The following is a 19,208-nucleotide window of genomic DNA, read 5'->3' on the forward strand; positions in this document are numbered from 1 at the left end:
TACAGGGCTTAAAATAGCCCAAAAAATGAAAATAATTTTTTTTTTGTTTAAAACCGCGAATAAGTGACTCTGTAGATACGGAATTGCAAATACGGAGGGGGAAGTCTATATCAAAATATTTTTTAATGGTTCGGAGTTTCCACTAGACTGAGAAACATTTTTTGACTAACAAATCCGTATCTTCATCTAAGGTGAGATGCCGGTCCAATGTCACTCTCAAAATTTTTATGGAATAGTCTATAGGAAAATCCTGACCATTCAAAAATATCGACATATCTTTAATTTTGTCATTAGGAATCGCCAGGAAGAATTTGGTTTTTTCAGAATTAAGTTTCACTTTAAATTCAGTCATCCACAATTCAATCTGGTTTAAAATAAACGATAAACCTTTCCTTCCTGCATCTCAAACTTCTTTCTCCCTATCTTTCCTACATCTTGGCTTCCTTCCCAGGGCTGATAACAGATCTGGATAACTCTAAATACCTCTTATTACTAATGTGCATGTTTCAAACATCATCTTTTAATAAAAATCATTTTACCTGGAACTCCTGACGGTGGGTTGACTTGATAAATCACTGGTGTTTGATCAGAAGAAAACTAAAATACGGCAACAAAATAAAAAATTACTTGACACACTATTCTCAGCTGAATTCCAAAGTGATATCGCCATACTTTGATATTTAACATTGACAAGCCAGCCTTTAAAACACCATTTTGCTCTATCCAATCCTAAATCTGTTAGGTTTGCAGTTCTATTAATGCAGCAGGAAAAGCCTTATGGGGACAATTTTGTAAAGCCATCTCCTTAGATTAATAGTTCTTGCCCATGAGCACATTCCCAGGGGGGAAAATAAATGTACAGTACTCCCCTGAAATTTGCGAATATTGGATGTGGTAAAAAAAAAAAAGCATATTTCATAGTTTAAACTTTTTTTAGAAGATGTAAACCTGCCGGGAAGAGGTTCTGCAAGCCTTTGGAGCCAGTTGCTTTTTTTTTGTGCTGACCGCAGATGCCATTTTCTTTTTCTCTGACGGCAGCGGCAGCAAAGGGCTTCCATTCTCTGGCAAAGAATGCGGCGTCAGGGATTTCCTGGCAGCAGATGCACAAAGCGACGTTGAAGAGGCTATCCTGTCCATGAAGAGAAGTCTTTGCGGTCCTAGCAACCACATGGTTAAAGTGGCTGCCGGTTGCAGTGAAAAACCACGAACGACTGAGTCCACAAACGCTGGACCACGAATTCGCTAAGCAAACAGCATGTTTAGAATCGATTTACAGATCTACATGTGAGGGGCAGTTCTATATGAGGAGTGTCTAAGTTTAGGTGCTAACTGTGTGTGCTTATGGATCAGCATGACATCACAAATTGGCATTAATATGCAAATGTCTTTAGTGCTACTCTATAAAATGTGGGCCTAATTATTGCATGCAACTGCAAAAAGGTGCTAACAATATGAGATGCTTGAAAAGAGGTGAGATCTGATGGAAGGATGATAAGTGAGTGTGTATAAATGGAAGTGAATAAATAGGTTCAACGTGAGCTAGTAATAATAAAAAGATGGCATGCAATACAAAAGCATTGATGTGAAATAGAAAGTGGTAATGAAGGTGGTGCAGGTGCAAAATAAAGACATGCCAATGAAGACATTTGAAGGAAATCTGAATTGGCACAAAAAAAGAATAACTTGAAAACATCCAGAATACTGGGTGCTAAAAAAACATAATGAATAATGAAAGTTAAAATAAGCTAAATATGCCAAAAACTGTGCAACAAAGGAAAAAAGACAGAGGCCCCAACAATATGAATAATAACGTACTGATGGAATTCTGACGCGGAATGAGAAGAAGAGAGAAGAAAAGGAAAAAAAGAAGTGTGACCAAAAATATGAGTAGCCAAATGTGTTCTAAAAAGCATGAGACCTCTATCTGAGCGTTGGATAGTGGGAGGAAACCACGTGTTAGGGTGAGCCTAGTGCTGTGTGGTGCCAATGAAAGAAAGTGGGTCTTGTCTAAAACACTGACCAGTGGGAAAAGAACCGATGGAGAGAAATATCAGAGAGAGTGCGAAGTGAGGGAAAAACACAATGCGAGATAAAGGGGATAGGTGCTGACCCTAACTATGGAAGGCGAAAGGAAAAAAGGAAAACCAAAGAGGAAAAAACGCCAGAGAAAAGTGTGAAATTTGGAAAACCACAGCGGCATAGTCCATAAGGAGACAGTGATAAATCTAGTGAACCAAAACGGTATAAGAGAAACAAGTAGAAAGTGGTGTTGAACTGTGCATACAAGGAAAACTAGAGACCAGAATGGTGAAAAAAAGTGCTAAGAAATTATATTGGGAACTTATAAAAGAACAATGGAAAGGAGCCTGGAATGAACATTCCATAAGTGGAACCTCACAGTACAATGACATGGTAAAAATAAGTAAGGAAAGAGGGTATAACTGAGATGTTAGAAACGAAATGAAAGTGAGAAATGAAACAACTTAAAACCTAAAAGACATGTACTTATGAGACCCATATTTTAACTTTCATTATTCATTATGTTTTTTTAGCACACAGTATTTTAGATATTTTCAAGTTATTCTTTTTATTCACTTCCATCAATCAATGATCTGAAACAATGTCAAAACATAGCATTATGATTCTGCAAATTACCACTTTGCAAAATAAAATAACACTCTTTTCAGCCACAGTGGCAAAATAAAGCTCAGAATGTAGGAAGTTGGTTGGGCTAATTTTACAGCACCCCCTCGTATTTAGATTATTGCATTGCTGGAGGAAGCTAAGTGTGAATCATGTGTACTCTTCCACTGAAGATGATGAAATGCAAAGGAGGGGTCCAAAACAGATTATCCTGGACAAGGGGAAATCTTGCAGCTTTGGACCAGCAGCTAAAATGCATCCTTAGCAATGTGGACAAATTAATTAGGCAACTTGGATGCTACCATGTTTGTTGTACACAAATTTATAACATGAAAAATAAAGGCCAATATCTCTATAGAGCAGAGATCTTCACTACTTTTTAATTCAGGGACACTTTGGATCCAAATAAGCTAAAGGAAAGCCACCAAATATGTTCCCTTGCAGGGCCATGACAATGCTGACTAGTGTGTGACAATGATTTTCATCCCTTCCAGCCCACCTTCAAATGTTTCAGTGAGGGAATTCTCAAGGATTTAGGTATTTCTAAATGCATGCTCTGCTTCTATTGAGAAATGCCTTGTTCTTCAAGCATGTGACACTTCCCTCCATCTGCTTCCCACTTTCTGTCTGAGCTTGCATAGAGAGGCAGAAAGTAGTGGAGAAAAAACTAAACAGAGTGATGATTGGCACTACCTTTGAGGTCTCCTTGGCCTTGCATTGAAGAACACTGCTATAGAGCAGAGAATGACATAGGGCCAAATTTTTCCCTGTCTCCGCAGGAACTCAAGTTCCCCGTCCCATCCCCAGGAGTTTTGTCACTATCACTGTCCTTATCCTATTCCTGTAAGCTCTGCCTTAACTGCACAAGCCTTGAACACTTGTGATTTTAAAATGAAGATACAGCTTGCAGGAATGGGGCAGGGATAGGAAAAGAAGTCGCAGGGATGGGAAAATGAGTTCCGACAGGGAAAAATTTGTCCCCATGTCATTATCTAATATAGACCCTACCAACCAGGATATAATCACTTTTAGGAAACTGGAATTTAAAGAGTAAAACTGATTCTGCAGAGACAAATTACAGCCTCCTTTTATTATCAACTAGTGTTTAAGCCCGTTAGATTAACGGGTGCTAGAATAGATGTGTAGACTTAGATCACAAAATTTAATGAAAACTTTCTCTCTCTCTCCTTGGCCACTGTCTGTCTGTTTTTTTCTTTGTCTCTCTCTCCTTGGCCACTGTCTGTCTGTCTTTTTGTCTTTGTCTCTTTCTCCAAGGCCGCTAGCTGTCTGGCTGTCTTTTTTTCTTTCTCTCTCTCTCCTTGGCCGCTGGCTGGCTGTCTAGTTTTTTTTCTTTATCTCTCTCTCCTTGGCACTAGCTGTCTGTCTGCCTTTTTTTCTTTCTCTCTCTCTCCTTGGCCGCTGGCTGGCTGGCTGGTTTTTTTTCTTTATCTCTCTCTCTGGCCCCCTGTCTGTCTGTCATTCTTTCTTTTTGTCTCTCTCCCTGGCCCCCTGTCTGTCTGTCTTTCTTGCTTTCAGTCTCTCTCCCTGACCGCTGTCTTTCTGTGTGCGTTTGTCTTTCGTTCTCGTGCGCTGCCTGCCTGTCTTTCTGTCTCTCTGTGGCCCCCTGCCTGCCTGTCTCTCTCTGTGGCACTATGCCTGCCTGCCTTCCTTTCTTTCTGTCTCTCCCGGGGCCCCCTTCTGTCTCCCCCCCACCCTAGAGCAAACCAAGATTGCTGCCTGCCCCTCAGTACACCCCTTCCCCCAAAGCATAGTAAGTTTGCTTCCTGGCCCCCTTTTCCTCTTCCCTTCCCCCCTTCCCTATGCAGCAGCAGAATTTCCCTCCCATCCTTCCCTGTGCAGCAGCACCCCTTGCGTGTTCCCCCTGTCCTGCAGTAGCCCTTCTCCCTTATTATTACCTCCCCCTGTCCAGCAGCACCCATTCCGTTTTCCCTGTCCTGCAGTAGCCCTTTTCCATTCCTTTTACCTCCCCCTGTCCAGAAGAACCCCTTCCCTGCTCCCCCTCTCCTGTAGTAGGCCATCCATCAGTAGCGTTTCTCGTTCCCCCCCCCCTCTCCTCCCAGGTCTCACACAGCCGTCGGCAGCGCAGCATTCACAATTTGCTGCTCCTGCTTGCTTCGGTCCTTAATCGCTGTCAGTTCCCACCTACTTTCTTTTTCCGCGAAGGCAGGAGCAGGATCCCGGCAGCGAGGAAGGCCTGAAGCAAGCAGGAGCAGCGAGTTGAAGCCTACCTCCCTGCCCTAGGCTGGAAGCAACGTCAGCAATAGCAATGCTCCTCTTACCGCCACAAATCAAACTGCCACAGGCTCCACTGCCGCAAACGCGCCACAAATATAACACATTCAATTGCGCATGCGCAGGTAAAGGTTTTATTATATTAGATTTGATGTTGCTTCTGATTCACTGTGAGTACTTTCTATTTAGTACTCAGACATGAGTTACTCCTGAATTCTTGCTGTAGCGCAGTGTCTCGCAAACTTTATGAGCCGTGGCACACTAAACTGGCAGATGTGGCTCGAGGGCACCCGGAAGTGCACAGCCGTCGCCACGACGACATCACATGCATGCGTGACATCATCACGTCGACGTCCGTGCATGCGCGGAGGCCCTCCAGACAGGGCCCCGAGCTTCCAGTGGGGGCAGAGAAGTGACAAAGAAGAAGCGCGGAAAAAAGGTGAGACGCCAGGGAAGAGGAGAGGCGCTGGCAGCAGCTGACTGCCTACAGGATGTGCTTGTCACCACAAGAGGCAGTCAGCTGGCGCTGGCGCCTCTCCTCCCCAGCGTCTCACAGCACACCTGAAATCTCGTGCGACACACTAGTGCGATACACTGCTGTAGCATATTACAACACAACAGAGATCATCAGCAGAGTTAGTGAGTTTAAGATTTTAAAGTTAAGCTTTCCCTTCTTTTCCCTTTCTAGAAATCTGCATCTATTGGCTTTGGCTTCCTCTCCAAATCAAAGCCTGCACAAGTTAAAAATTTAATGAGCCTCAAAACCAAGCTCCCCCTCATGCTGCGTATTGCACAGAAGTAAGGTCAATAGGCAAAACCACCAAAAGGAAAAAAGATTAGAGTGATAAGCAGTGACTGCCAGCTGGTAAGCAAACCCTCCATGAGCCATTCGAACATGCTACTGCCTGCAGCAGGTTGAAGTCTACTGGAGAGAAAAAATTAATCTTTAATACGGCTCACAAGTTCCAAGCCCCATAACAAAGAGATACTGTGTTTTATTTAGCTTGGAATGTGTCTCATTAACCAAGTCCCCTGGTGGGTTTTCATTAGCTCTCTGAGCTGTTTGAACCATCAAAATACTTTGTTTACTTTTAATGTACAGTTTAGTAAAACATTGACCTTTTGCTCATTCCCTGTATAGTGCTTAAAGAGAGGCTACCAGTGGAAGTTTGCTTAAAACATGCTAGTGACCTGTTCAGAGGAGACCATGCAGGCATGACAATTTTTGAGAAACCTGGTATAAAAAGCATGCAGGACTCTACAATGGTAAGAAATTAACCATAAGCACACAGAGGCTGCACTAAAACCCATACATGCTCAATAAAGAGTGGAAAAAACAACTTTCAAAGCCATTTCTACCAAGCAAGTTGGTCTGGCAAATAATTGCCTGCTTTACGGATCATTTCACCAAGCTGCAGTACGTACTAGCAGGTGTATACCGCAGGTTATAAGGGCTTACTGCGGGTTGCACTCAGGCATTCTGTAGTAAGTTCTGGATTAGCATGCGCACACCATGCAGTAAAAAATATATATTTTTACTTTTACCACGGAAGGGGCATGTCTGTGGCAACTGATTAGCATGTGAGCTTCAATTGCCCACAAAATAAGTGGCATTAAGGACTCACGGGCTAATCTTTTTAGATTGTAAACAATTTTTATTGACATGAAAAAAATACACGCAGAAGTGAATACAGCAGCAACAAATGCCAGCACAGAAAAAAAACAGAGGCAATGTCTGCATAAGCAAAGACAACCTAACACAAACATGTCAAATATACCTACCCAAAAAAATACCCAACCACCCCAAGTTCCCTCCACCCCCAAACCCTCCCCACCAGCACCCCCCCATGAAGTGAAATGCCAGGCAGAAAATAGAAAGTCGCAAACCAAGTTCCCCCCCAGGGTCTGGGCTCTGAGGACCCTAGGGCATCGAAACAAGCTAAGCATCCCCCTCCCCAAAAACAGATCCCCTCCAAACCCCCCCAAATCCCCCCCCTTCCTTTTGGGTTTTTGCCAGGTACTAGTGACCTGCATTGACCAACATGAGAATGGACTACTTGGCTAGATGGACCATTCGTCTGACCCAGTAAGGCTATTCTTATGTTCTAATGGCAACATTAGTGCTTGAAAATAAATGGCAAGCTTTTGTATATTTTTTGTGTATTAAGATCAAAGGCAATAACTATTATCCTCACATTCAATAATATTTAAGACTTTGATGAATTATTATTGAATGTGAAGATAATAGTTATTGCCCTTAACATTAGTGCTTGATACTTAATGCAAAAATTCAGAAATTGGCCATTTTACTGCTGCGCTAAAAATGGCTTAGGTACACAGGAAAGACCCTTGCAAGGGGACACTAAAGACACTTTGTAGCACTGCTTTGTAAACAGGCTCTTTCGACCAGCCAAAAATGACATGTGAGTTTTCATGACACTTAGGGCTCCTTTTACTAAGGTGCGCTAGCGTTTTTAGCGCACGCACAAAATTACCATGCGCTAAACCACGCGGTACGCTGCTAGAATAACGCCAGCTCAATGCTGGCGTTAAGGTCTAGCGCGCAGCAATTTAGCGCACGCTATTCCGCACATTAAGGCCCTAACGCACCTTTGTAAAAGGAGCCCTTAGTTTAAATACGAGTAGATTGCAAAAAGGCGTTCCTGGGAGCAGATAGAGAGCAGAATAAGAACATGTAGGGGCAATTTGGGTTCCTAGGTCAGGGCTTTTCTCCCCAAGTCTGATATGAGTTGGCAGGGCAGGATTAATTCGTCGAGGACCCCTAGGCACACAAGTATACTGGGCCCCCCTGCCCCGCCCCACTCCACCATGCGCCCAGGCGGAAACAGGAAGCTGCGTCAGAGGGAAGCTTTGGGCAAGCAGCACCGCTTGCACAATTACAGTTCTCGTTGCCTTTCTTACCCGCATTGCCGATCGGGGGTGCCTGCGTTGCTGATCGAGGGGCCCATCGCCGTTTGGAAAAACCAATGTTGATGCCCTCCTTCATCAGGCTCCCCTGACCATTTCGGGCCCTAGGCATGTGTCTAAGTGGCCTATTGGTTAATCCTGCCCTGGGAGTTGGGTATGCTATGGAAAGTTCTTCTTTACCCAACGTGTGGTCAACACCTGGAACGCGCTTCCAGAGGACGTTATAGGGCAGAGAACAGTTTTGGGGTTTAAGAAAGGATTGGACAATTTCCTTCTGGAAAAGGGGATAGAAGGGTATAGATAGAGGTTTACTACACAGGTCCTGGACCTGTTGGGCCGCCGCGTGAGCGGACTGCTGGGCGTGATGGACCTCAGGTCTGACCCAGCAGAGGCATTTCTTATGTTCTTAAGTGTACATAGCCCATGGGAGCAGAGAAGTACCATCTATCAAGGTTTCAAGGTTTATTAAAAATCTGTTATATTGCTTAGTCTAAAAGTCAAAGCGGTGTACAATAAAATTCATAATTGGCATACAATGGCACAAAAACAAATGATTAAAAACAGAACATATCATTACTGGGGATTGGTCAGTAAAAACAAAAATACATACACCAGACCAACAGAAGTTAAAACAAGAGGGAAAAGGGGGAGAACTACAATAAGGAAAGGAAAAAACAAATAAGGGGCGAATAATAAGGAGAGGGCTGACCTGAAAAACAACAATGAGATTGTTGCCCTTACGAGGGCAGTTATGTATCAAAAACGTCTATGAATAGGAAAGTCTTCAATTTAATCTTGAAAGGGCCTAAGGAAGTTTCTTCCCTTATGTAATTAAGAATGGAATTCCAAAGGGAAGGTGCTGTCACTGCAAAATTATTGGATCTTAAAGTGTTAATATATTTTAAGGATGGAATGTTAAGGAGATTTTGAGCTGCAGAATGGAGAGATCTGGATGGGCTATATAGAATAAGTAGTTTATCAATAAATTCTGGCTGATTATATAAATGGGTTTTGAAGGTTAAAAGGAGAATTTTGTAACTAATTTGGTGCTTAATAGGTAGCCAATGTACTTTATGCAGAAGGGGGAAGACTTGGGGGTCCTTTTCTCAAGACGCGGTAGGGGGTTTAACACGCAGAATACCGCACGTTAAAACCACCTGCCGCGCTAGTCGCTAACACCTCCATTGATGAAGCATTAGTTTTTTGGCTTGCCGTGGGGGTTAGCGCGTGATGAAATGTCTAACGCGCTAACCCCCATAGCGTGCCTTGATAAAAGGAGCCCTTGGTCATATTTCTTTGCATTATAAATTATTTTTACTGCTGTATTCTGCACAATCTGAAGTCACCTAAGTTCTTTTTTTGTTATTCCTTTAAAAAGGGCATTGCAGTAATCTATACATGAAATAACAAGGGAATGGATTAGGATGTTCAAAGATGCAGTATCCAAAAGTTTAGAAATTGATCTTATCATTCTTAGCCGGTGAAAACATCACTGGACGACCGTACTAATATGGAGATGATAAGAAAATTTGCTATCTAAAGTGACCCCTAACAATTTTAATGAAGGTGCAGATTTGATGGGTGAAGAGTCAAATTTCAAAGGAGCCTGTATAGATAATCCTTCTTTGAATGGAAAAGTCATGACTTTTGGCTTATCAACGTTTAAGGACATGTTTGAATCCAACCAGAGTTTAATTCTTTCAAGTTTTTCATTAATGATAGCTACTTCACCAGGATTGTTCAGATCTATAGGATGAATAAACTCAATAACACCTATTTATTTATTCAGTTTTCTATACCGTTCTCCCAGGGGAATTCACAGTCTATCTGGGGAGCAGGTGACTTGCCAAGGGTCACAGCAAGCTGCGTGAGTCTACATGCACAACCTCAGGACTAGTGGTCTGTACCAGGGAGAGATGCAGTCTGTGGCCCCTGGCTGAAAATTATTACTGCGATGACTTGGTTGTGTTGGATAGGATACAAATATAGTAAACCCCCCGGCTTTGGTGTAAATGTTTTATAGCACTGTAGCCCAAAGAAAGCTGTTTGCAAGTGAGCTTGAGGAAACTGCTAGGAGCAGTATGAAAGAAAAATTATTACCGTACCAGTATTCTAGAAGTATACAGACTACATACACCCTATAAGTGTTTTGCCGTTATGAAAAACCTGTTCATTCTTTTTTTTTTTTTTTTTTTTTATTTAGAATTTTCAAATAAATGTTTACAAAAAGAAACATATACAAGATATGAAATTCAAAATCATAACCTTTTACAATTTTGCAATCTTAGGGCTCCTTTTACTAAAGTGCGTCAGGGCCTTAACGCATGGAATAGCACGCGCTAAATTACCGTATCATTAAACTGATGAAGTTTTTCTTTGTATGTGATTTTCATTAACGCAGGATAATATAATCTATACTGAGCTCCTATTTCTTTCAAAGGTTGTCTAAGTTGTAAAAAAATTTTCCTGACCTGGACAGTCTCTTATGCAAAATCTGGGAGAAAGACCAACTTGGAATCTTTGTATGTTAGATTTTTTTGCCTCTTTTGCAGCTTTTAAAATATCTAGTACTTGATGGAATCTAAATAGTCTTAATATTACAGTTCTAGGTTTTTCTTGATGTTGAGCATTTTTCTTTCCAATTCTATGTGCTCTCTCAATTTCCAGTGCACCTTTAATTTTTATTCGAAGAATTTTTGGTATTGCTTCTTCTAAAAAAGAGATCATGTTTTTCCCTTCAGCACCTTCCTTTAAACCAATTATTCTTAAATTCTGACTTCTAGACCTATTTTGCATATCTATAAGTTTTTTTATTCATTTCCATCAAAATATTATGATCTTCCTTGACATTTTGTTGTATGTTTTCAAATTTTCCCATTCTATCTTCCAATTTGTCCATTCTATTATTTAATATATCAAACTTACTGTTCATAAGATTCATTTCTTTCTTCATTTCAATTAGGTTTAAATTGATGTTTCTTAATGCTTCCTTTACCTCAATCATATCTAAGGCATTCATTGGTAAAGGAACCTCACTGGAAGTTTGTGAATCCTCCTTTAATCTCTTGATCTTTCCTGTTGATCTAGCAGGAGTTTCTTGTAACTTTTGTTTAGTTGATGAAATTTCCACAGATTTTAAATGAATCAGGAGAAAAATTATTGCTTTAAATCCAATATATGATGCTCAAAGGTGGGAGCTTGGCAGTTAGACAGCCATCCACCAAGCCTCCAAGTTCCAGAAACAGTTTGGCATTGATGAGTTATTTTATGTTTTAGGGATTTTAAGGGGCCTGTTTTACAAAGCCGCACTAGCGGCTGCCGCACGGCAACAGCCCCGAAGCCCTTTAAATCTCTATGGGCTTCGGGGCTGTTGCCACGCGGCTTTCTATAACAGGCTGTTAATGTGTCACTTCAGTTTTATGTGACAATTTATTGAAAACAGGAAAGATAAAAATAGTGGCCAACGTTTCACTTAAGTACGGCTGCATTAGGGACAGATAACTAAAGGGAACCAATGGGACACACTTCCCTCTAGAGTTAACAAACCTGGCAATTAACCAACAGGGTCACAACAGTGCTCCACAAAGCTTCATTCATTTACAGTTTCTAGTTATCTGCTCCTGACGCAGCTGTATGTGCGCAAAATGTGGCCACATTGGGCACTGTTTTTATCTCTTCTGTTTTCAATAAATTATCAACTATTTTTTCACCATTTGGTGTACAGTAGAGAATGACACGGTGGCGGTTTACCCACGGCCACCGCATTTTAGCCGCGGGTCACCCGCCGAAAACGGGGAAGAAAACTAGCAGTCGCTGCGGCGACGGGGACAAGGCCATTCACCGCCCGCGGGGCGGTGAATGGTCTTGTCCCCCGCAGTGAGGCATGAAGGATCGCGCGGTCCCCGCAGCTCACACCCGCCCGCCCAATCGATTCCAGTGTCCAGCCAGCTCTCTCCCCTCTCCTCATCCCAGTCCGCAGATCCTCCTCCTCGGCGACCCGCACGCTACCAGAGAGCCGCGCACACCCGCCGCTGCTCAGCCTCGATCTTCTGCTCTGACGCAACCGGAAACAGGAAGTTGCAGCAGAGCAGAAGATCGAACACTGAGCAGCCGCGCGTGTGCGGCTCCCTGGGAAAGCGCGCAGGTTGCCGAAAAAGAAAACCCACAAACCAAGGTGAGGAGAAGGGAGAGAGCCGGCCAAACACCAGGATCGACCGGGCAGGCAGGTAGTGGCCGCGGGGACCGTGCGATCGCTAGTGTTCCCGGCTCAAATTGGAAGGAGGGAGTGAAAGGAAAAAGGCTTATATGGATGCAGCGGGGACGGTGACGGGGCGGTGAATGGGATGGCAGTGGCGGTGATGGGGCGGTGAAGGGATCGGCGGTGACGGGGCGGTGCAGAGGATGGTGGGCCGGTGACGGGGCGGTGACGGGGACAGATTTTTTCCCCGTGTCATTCTCTAGTGTACAGTACTCCCCTGATATTCGCGGGGGCTCTGTTCCAGGAACCCCCATGAATGTTGAAAAACCACGAATACGGTTTTTAGCAAGGGGAGACAGGAGAGGGCAGCCGGAGCGCCGGTGAGTGGAAGGAAATCACTCGCGGTATGCTCCAACCGCTTCTTCCTGCACTAAAGTTGGGCCTCACCAATCAGGAGCTGCATGTCAAAGCAGCTCCTGATTGGTGAGGCCCAACTTTAGTGCAGGAAGAGGCAGTCGGAGCATACCGCGAGTGATTTCCTTCACTCGCCGGCGCTCCGGCTGTCCTCTCCTGCCCGGTCATTCGCGGTCAGAAAATATCGCGAATGACTGGGACCGCAAAAGACCAGGAGAGCACTGTATATTGTCTGCTTTTTATCTGGACTGCTGGAACACTTGCAGATCAAGTAGATTCAAGGGCAATGTTAGGAAATTCTATTTTACGGAGAGGGTGGTGGATGCCTGGAATGCGCTCCCGAGAGAGGTGGTGGAGAGTAAAACTGTGACTGAGTTCAAAGAAGCGTGGGATGAACACAGAAGATTTAGAATCAGAAAATAATATTAAAGATTGAACTAGGCCAGTTACTGGGCAGACTTGTACGGTCTGTGTCTGTGTATGGCCGTTTGGAGGAGGATGGGCAGGGGAGGGCTTCAATGGCTGGGAGGGTGTAGATGGGCTGGAGTAAGTCTTAACAGAGATTTCGGCAGTTGGAACCCAAGCACAGTACCGGGAAAAGCTTTGGATTCTTGCCCAGAAATAGCTAAGAAGGAAAAAAAAAAAAAAATTTAAATTGAATCAGGTTGGGCAGACTGGATGGACCATTCGGGTCTTTATCTGCCGTCATCTACTATGTTACTATGTTAGATCAGCTCCTATCATTCTGCGCGTTCTAGTGGTGTGCAGCTAGAACATTTTTGTTTTACGTTGTTTCCCATGTCAGTTATGGGAACGTTCATTTTGTTGGGGGGGGTTTCTGGGCATTTTTTTGAACCTGCTCTTTCATAAAGAATATTCCTTCTTTGCAAATAGTGCATGCTTCTTTAAAAAGAGTGCCTATTATTGATGGCAAAGAAAAATATGAAATTTCAGGTATTTTCTGCTCATTTTTGTTTGCCCATGTCATAAATATTTGACATTTCCCATGTGCATCCCTACTACATTCCACAAGAAGTAACTGGTCTTGCCCAGCAATTATAGTCATCTAAATTGCTGCTGTTTTGAGGATAAGTAGCTCAAGATAATGTGTATGTAATTTGTATACCGCATAGCTAATAGGCGGTATATAATTTTTTAAATAAATCTGCGGGCTGGTGGAACATGGTTTGTGTCACAGCTAAATATGAGAGAGCTGCTGCCTTTAAAAATAAATCTTTACACTCATTTGAGCGAAATTGGCAGCTTTTGCTCTCTCCTTATGTCTGAATTGTGATATATTTCATATACTTTTGGGTTATTCTGCTTATGAATTTCTCTATGATATGCTTCACTTTCTGATTTTTCGGATGATTTAATGCTTGCTACAGTGCGTTTGAATTGTGTACTGCACTTCCGTATTCTCTTCCATTGTTGTTACATTTTTGTACCTTTCTTGAAAATTTAAATAAAACTTATTGAACTTAAAAAAAATAAATCTGCGGGAACTGTGGTTTGAACCTGGACTTGAAGTAGAAGGCATCAAGTTCCTTGTGCAATGTAAGGTTCGGACTGAAGCATAACTTCATATTTTAATTGTGCTGATAATGTCCAAGATGAGGTAAAGAGGTTCCATTAGACAGAGAGATACACCAGACAATTCATGGTACCTTGAACATGCAGTTCCTGTCACACACGTAGTTCACAGCTTGCCCAGTAACGATGACCTCCAGCCTGTATAAGCCCTCCTGCTGTGACATCCTAAAAGAACACAAGAAAACCAAACAATTTCTCCCTGAGATTATCGCAGGTGGTTACTATGTGCTTGATTAATCCAGATGATTCACTCTCAAGCATTCTTCCCTGGCCTGCAGAAGGAGGCATTTTACAGACTGCAATGAATGCAAACCAATTTTTGCACAGATTTATGGTATGCGTATATTATGATTTAGATTATCCAGATCATCTTGGGCCATTACAATATAAATTTTCCAGGATCAAAAAGTTTCTAAATTATTTGAAAAAACATTTTCTTATTTGTATCATGCATATTGAGGGCCAGAAGCAATTGTTTTCACGCTTACAGATGCAGACTGTTTTTACACCATTTCATATAGAGAAAACTGTTAGGCAATCCGAAGATTACATTTGATGAATTTCTGATCTTTTTTTCTTTTTTTTTTTTTTTTGTAAATCTTTATTAAATTTCCAAAATACCATAGTGCAAACAAACAATTTCATTATACATAAGTTTACACGAAATGCAGATTAAACTTATAGACATTAATGTACAACTATTTCCCCCACCCCCCACCAAATAATCAGAAAAAGTACATACCTACAGGAAACCCTCCATATATTTCTCCTAATTAAATTCCAATGCAAACCCACCCACCCCCACCCCCACCTTGGATGTGTATGCTTAAGGGTCGATAAAATAAAATCAGTTCTGATCTTAAGGTTGAAGGGGAGGAATATGTGGAAGCTGACACGGATATCGCAGAATTGCTTAGCAAATATTTATTTTCTGTGCTCATAGATTAAGGGAAACAAAAGCAGAGTCGTCCTTGAACAATTTACAGAGGACTGGATAGCAGACATCTGAGGGTAATGAAGGAAATGGTCAAAATCATGTGCCCTTTTTTACTAAGGTGCGTTAACCAATTACCACAACTAACCGATTTAGCGTGCCTAAACTTTAACGCGTGCATGTTAGTTTATGGACGCGTTTAGCGCATGCTAATCGGTTAGCGTACCTTAGTGAAACAGGGGGTTGGTGGCTCTGCTGTCTGATCTTTTCAATGCTTCTCTAATGTAGGGGTTGATCCTGGAAGACTTACGAAGGGCAGACGTGGTTCCTCTCTACTAAAGTGGAAGTAAGGAGGAGGTTGAGAACTACAGGCCAGTTAGTCTGACCGCTGTAGTATGTAAATTAATGAAAAGACTTCTAAAACAGAGAATAATGACATTTCTGGAATCCAATCGACTGCAGGACCCGAGGTAGCATGGTTTTTCTAGAGGCAGATCTTGTCAGACAAATCTGATTAATTTATTTGAGCGAGTAACCAAAGAGTTGGGTCGAAGCAGAGCGCTAGATGTGGTGTATTTAAATTTTAGCAAAACCTTTGAAACAGTTCCTCATAGGCTTTGGAAGAAAGGTGGGAGAAGGCAGATATGATACAGACTTTTAAATAATTCCATTGCATAAATGCACATGAAGTGAGTCTCTTTCAATTGAAAGGAAGCTCCAGAATGAGTGAGCATGGGATGAAGGTAAAAGAGAATAGACTCAGGAGTAACCTAAGCAAATACTTCATGGAAAAGAGGTGAATACATGGAACGGCTTCAAGTTTCAAGTTTATTTAAATTTTACTATCAAGCCCTATTGGGACTCTTCAGAGTAGCTTACAATCTAAAATATGAAAAAAGGCAGATAGCATGGGAGGGAAGAACTACAATTTTGATAGGAAAGAGAGGTAGGATAAAAAAAACAAAACAAAACAGGATGTGCTATGGCTGAAGAAAAGGAATTTTAGTGGAATGTGTTGTGGAATGGAAGGTCTTCAGCTCGCTTTTAAAATGATCTAGGGATGTCTGCTGGCATAGGGGTATGGGGTAAAGAATTTCTTAAATAAGGACTTTGGACTATAAAGAAAGACTGTCTGATGTGCTTGCATACTGTATCATAGTAGGTGGGAGTGACTAGCCTGTTTCGATGTGCTAATCTAAGGGATCCTTTTATGAAGGTGCGCTAGCATTTTTAGCGCACGTACTGGATTAGCGCACGCTTTAGTGTGCGCTAGCTGAAAATCTACCTCCTGCTCAAGAGGAGGCGGTAGCAGCTAGCACGCACGGCATTTTAGCGTGCGCTATTCCGCACATTAAGGCCCTAACGCGCCTTCATAAAAGGAGCCCTATGTGTTCATGATGGACTGTAAGAGATTAGGCAATGAGAAAGGTAAAGTGGTTCATCTGAGATCAGTACTTTGAAGACCAGTAATAAGACTTTAAATGTGATATGGTTACTTATTGGTAGCCAATAGGCTGCTTTAAGATGAGGGGTGACATGGTCATACCATCTGGTGGTGAGGAATGAGATCGCAGTGTTGTGGATTGTCTGGCATCATTTGAGTTCTTTGACTAAGTCCTTTAAAAAGTGAGTTGCAGTAATCTAATTGGGATATGCCGAGAATGAATAAAGATGTTAAGTGCTGAAGTAAAGACCCGACAGACCGAATGAGCCAGAGTTTAAAGAAGGAGTGGCAAACAACATGAGAACTTTGAGCATGAAAGGTAAGGTCTGAATCTAGCAGGACAACATGTATGCATGTAGTTTCGACTTGGGGAGCAGGAGTATTACGAAGAAGATTGGGTTGTGGTAAAGTAGTTATTTTCTGTTCAGCAAAAATCATGAATTTAGATTTGTCAGGGTTTAAGACAAGATTGGTGGTCATGAAGCCATGGAGAAATTTGAGTCAGTTCTCATTTATCCGAGAGATTGTACGAAAAAAGGTCAGAGTCTAGGGTGTGGAGGATCCAAATATCATTAGCATAGACAATCATAGTTTGAGTGATTGTGCTAGTATGAGAAGGGGGACAAGAAAGATGTTAAATAGTAAAGGTGACAGTATGGAGCCTTATGGGACTCCAGCTCCTGGACAATAGGAGTGTAATATAGACTTGTGTGAGAGAACCGTATAGCAACAATTTTCTAGATAAGATGAGAACAAGTCCAGGATCGTAGTGGATAATTCAGTACCATGGAGACATTGAAGAAGCAAGTTATGGTCTACGAGGTCAAGAGCAGTAGATGAAATTGGAAATTCCCAATAGATTTGTTTCTATGCTATGATGGTGACAAAATGCTATTTGGATTGGATGAAGTATACGAGTTTTGGAAATAAAGTCCAGTAGTAGGTGGACTACTGCTGCAACAATTTTTGCAATGAAAGGTAAGTTTGTAGTGAGACAATAATTAATCAGCTCAGTGGGGGATACAGAGGTATCCTTGATTTGGGGGGCAATTTCTGTACAAAGACTATGGATAATTATACAATGGATAAAAGGGAGCAGTGAGTTTAGTATGCATTTAAGCAGAGTAGATGGAATAGGATCTGGAGGAGCAGTAGTTATATTCATCTGTTTGATAACCCTACCTAATTCAGGAATCATAATTAGACTGAAATTTGAAAAAGTACTTTGAGGAACAAGTGCAGGATTAGGGGAGTAAATTGATGATGGTGGAAAAGGTGAAAAGATAAATGCAAATGAAGATGTCTATGTGAGTTGATTATTATGTAATGTAGAGCTTTTATTATAAACTGCATCTGCCAATGACTGAGCTGGTGGGATTTGGTCCTGATTATTAGGGGTATGAAATGAGGTTAAGGACTTCAAGCTTTTGTACAAACAGCAGTGTTAGGGGCTGCATTAATATTATTTGTGTAGTAAGCATTTTTGGTTGAGAGTAAGGCTGTCTCATCGGAGTTGACGGTACTCTTAAAAATGGAGTAGTGTGTAGCTATTGGATGGCGATGCCATCATCGTTCTGTTTAATGGCGCTGTCTCTTGTGTAGTTGTAGATCATTAGTGTAACCATGGGAAGTGGTTTGAATGGAGTTTTGGTGGATGAGGCCAAGTTAGACGAGCTATTGTAATTCTTTAACAGTGCAGCTATATGTAGATGCCTAAGGGACACCTATTCTATGAAGGAAAGATGGTGCCTACTTTTCTTTATAGAATGCTAGCATAACAAACATAGAAACATGATGGCAGATAAAGGCCAAATGGCCCATCCAGTTTGCCCATCCACAGTAATCATGATCTCTTCCTCTCTCTTAAGAGATCCCACGTGCCTATCCCAGGCTTTCTTGAATTCAGACAGGTTAGTGTGTCCAAGTTAGGTGAGAGCACTTATTCCATCCATAGAGCTAGTATAAGTGTCCATGCCTAGAGGCCAGAGATGCAGAATATAATAAGGTATGAGGATAAGTGTAAGTCCCACCCAGGGTCTACCCTTGTATATACTCTTTCCTGTACAATACACACTAGGTAAGATATGCTTATACTGAGAGGAAGAGATCACTTATGGAAACTTTAGGCATTTATGAGCACACATATGAATATAAGTGCTACTCTTCTAATCATTTAAGTAATCAGTAAATAATGTAGGGGGTACAAGCCCTTATCTATATAACCATAATACAGAGCTTGGGCAACAACTTCTGTACTCCATAATATGAGGTACAGAGATGTAGTCCTGTAATCCTATAAGTCAGCATGCCCTTTTCAAAAGCCTGATTTCTGCACGTGTACATTGATGTCTTTGAATATTGTCCTTTCCATGTTCCCTAGCAGAGAATAACAGATACAAAGACTCCCCCCTGGAAAAATACCAGAGGGTCAGCGGCATTCTTACTGCAGAATGAGTGCCTTAGTGTCAACCTGGAAGCAGGCAGGTCTAGGGTTAAAATACTTAATGTGTTCTTTCATCACAAAAAAAATAAATGACTAAATCCACCTGTAAATCATTTTCTACAACAGGAAATTTCAGCTTTTACATTCAGCTGTTAGACTTTAACCAAGAGACAATAAAGATACCAAACTGCAATCAAAAACTATAGATAGGAAAATTTCTGCTTGTTTATCAAAAATATGTCAAATAAGTGAGGACATTGTGCTATGGAAGGAATTTTAACAAGATATACAGTCGATATACTGTAAGGTGCTGATGTAGAAATAAGGTCCATACCTATAATAGAGGATGGAACTGTGA

At 41.8% G+C, this 19,208-nt stretch overlaps 1 protein-coding gene across 11 annotated transcripts in view; it reads right to left on the reverse strand.

Annotated features, from left to right (window-relative positions):
• PKHD1 (PKHD1 ciliary IPT domain containing fibrocystin/polyductin) overlaps window positions 1-19,208 on the reverse strand; it is an 800,857-nt gene that overhangs the window by 739,944 nt on the left and 41,705 nt on the right. For all 11 annotated transcript variants that reach the window (XR_004538726.1, XR_004538727.1, XM_033936724.1 and 8 more), the window contains 2 exons: window positions 14,104-14,194; window positions 540-597 (listed from right to left, as the gene is read on the reverse strand). Coding sequence is in view for 9 of the 11 variants with exons in the window: in XM_033936724.1 (XP_033792615.1) it covers window positions 540-597; window positions 14,104-14,194 (149 nt within the window). In the remaining 2 variants the exon portion in view is untranslated. The remainder of the gene's footprint in view (window positions 1-539; window positions 598-14,103; window positions 14,195-19,208) is intronic.

This window comes from Geotrypetes seraphini, chromosome 3 (genome assembly GCF_902459505.1).
Source record: "Geotrypetes seraphini chromosome 3, aGeoSer1.1, whole genome shotgun sequence".
Taxonomy (NCBI): domain Eukaryota; kingdom Metazoa; phylum Chordata; class Amphibia; order Gymnophiona; family Dermophiidae; genus Geotrypetes; species Geotrypetes seraphini.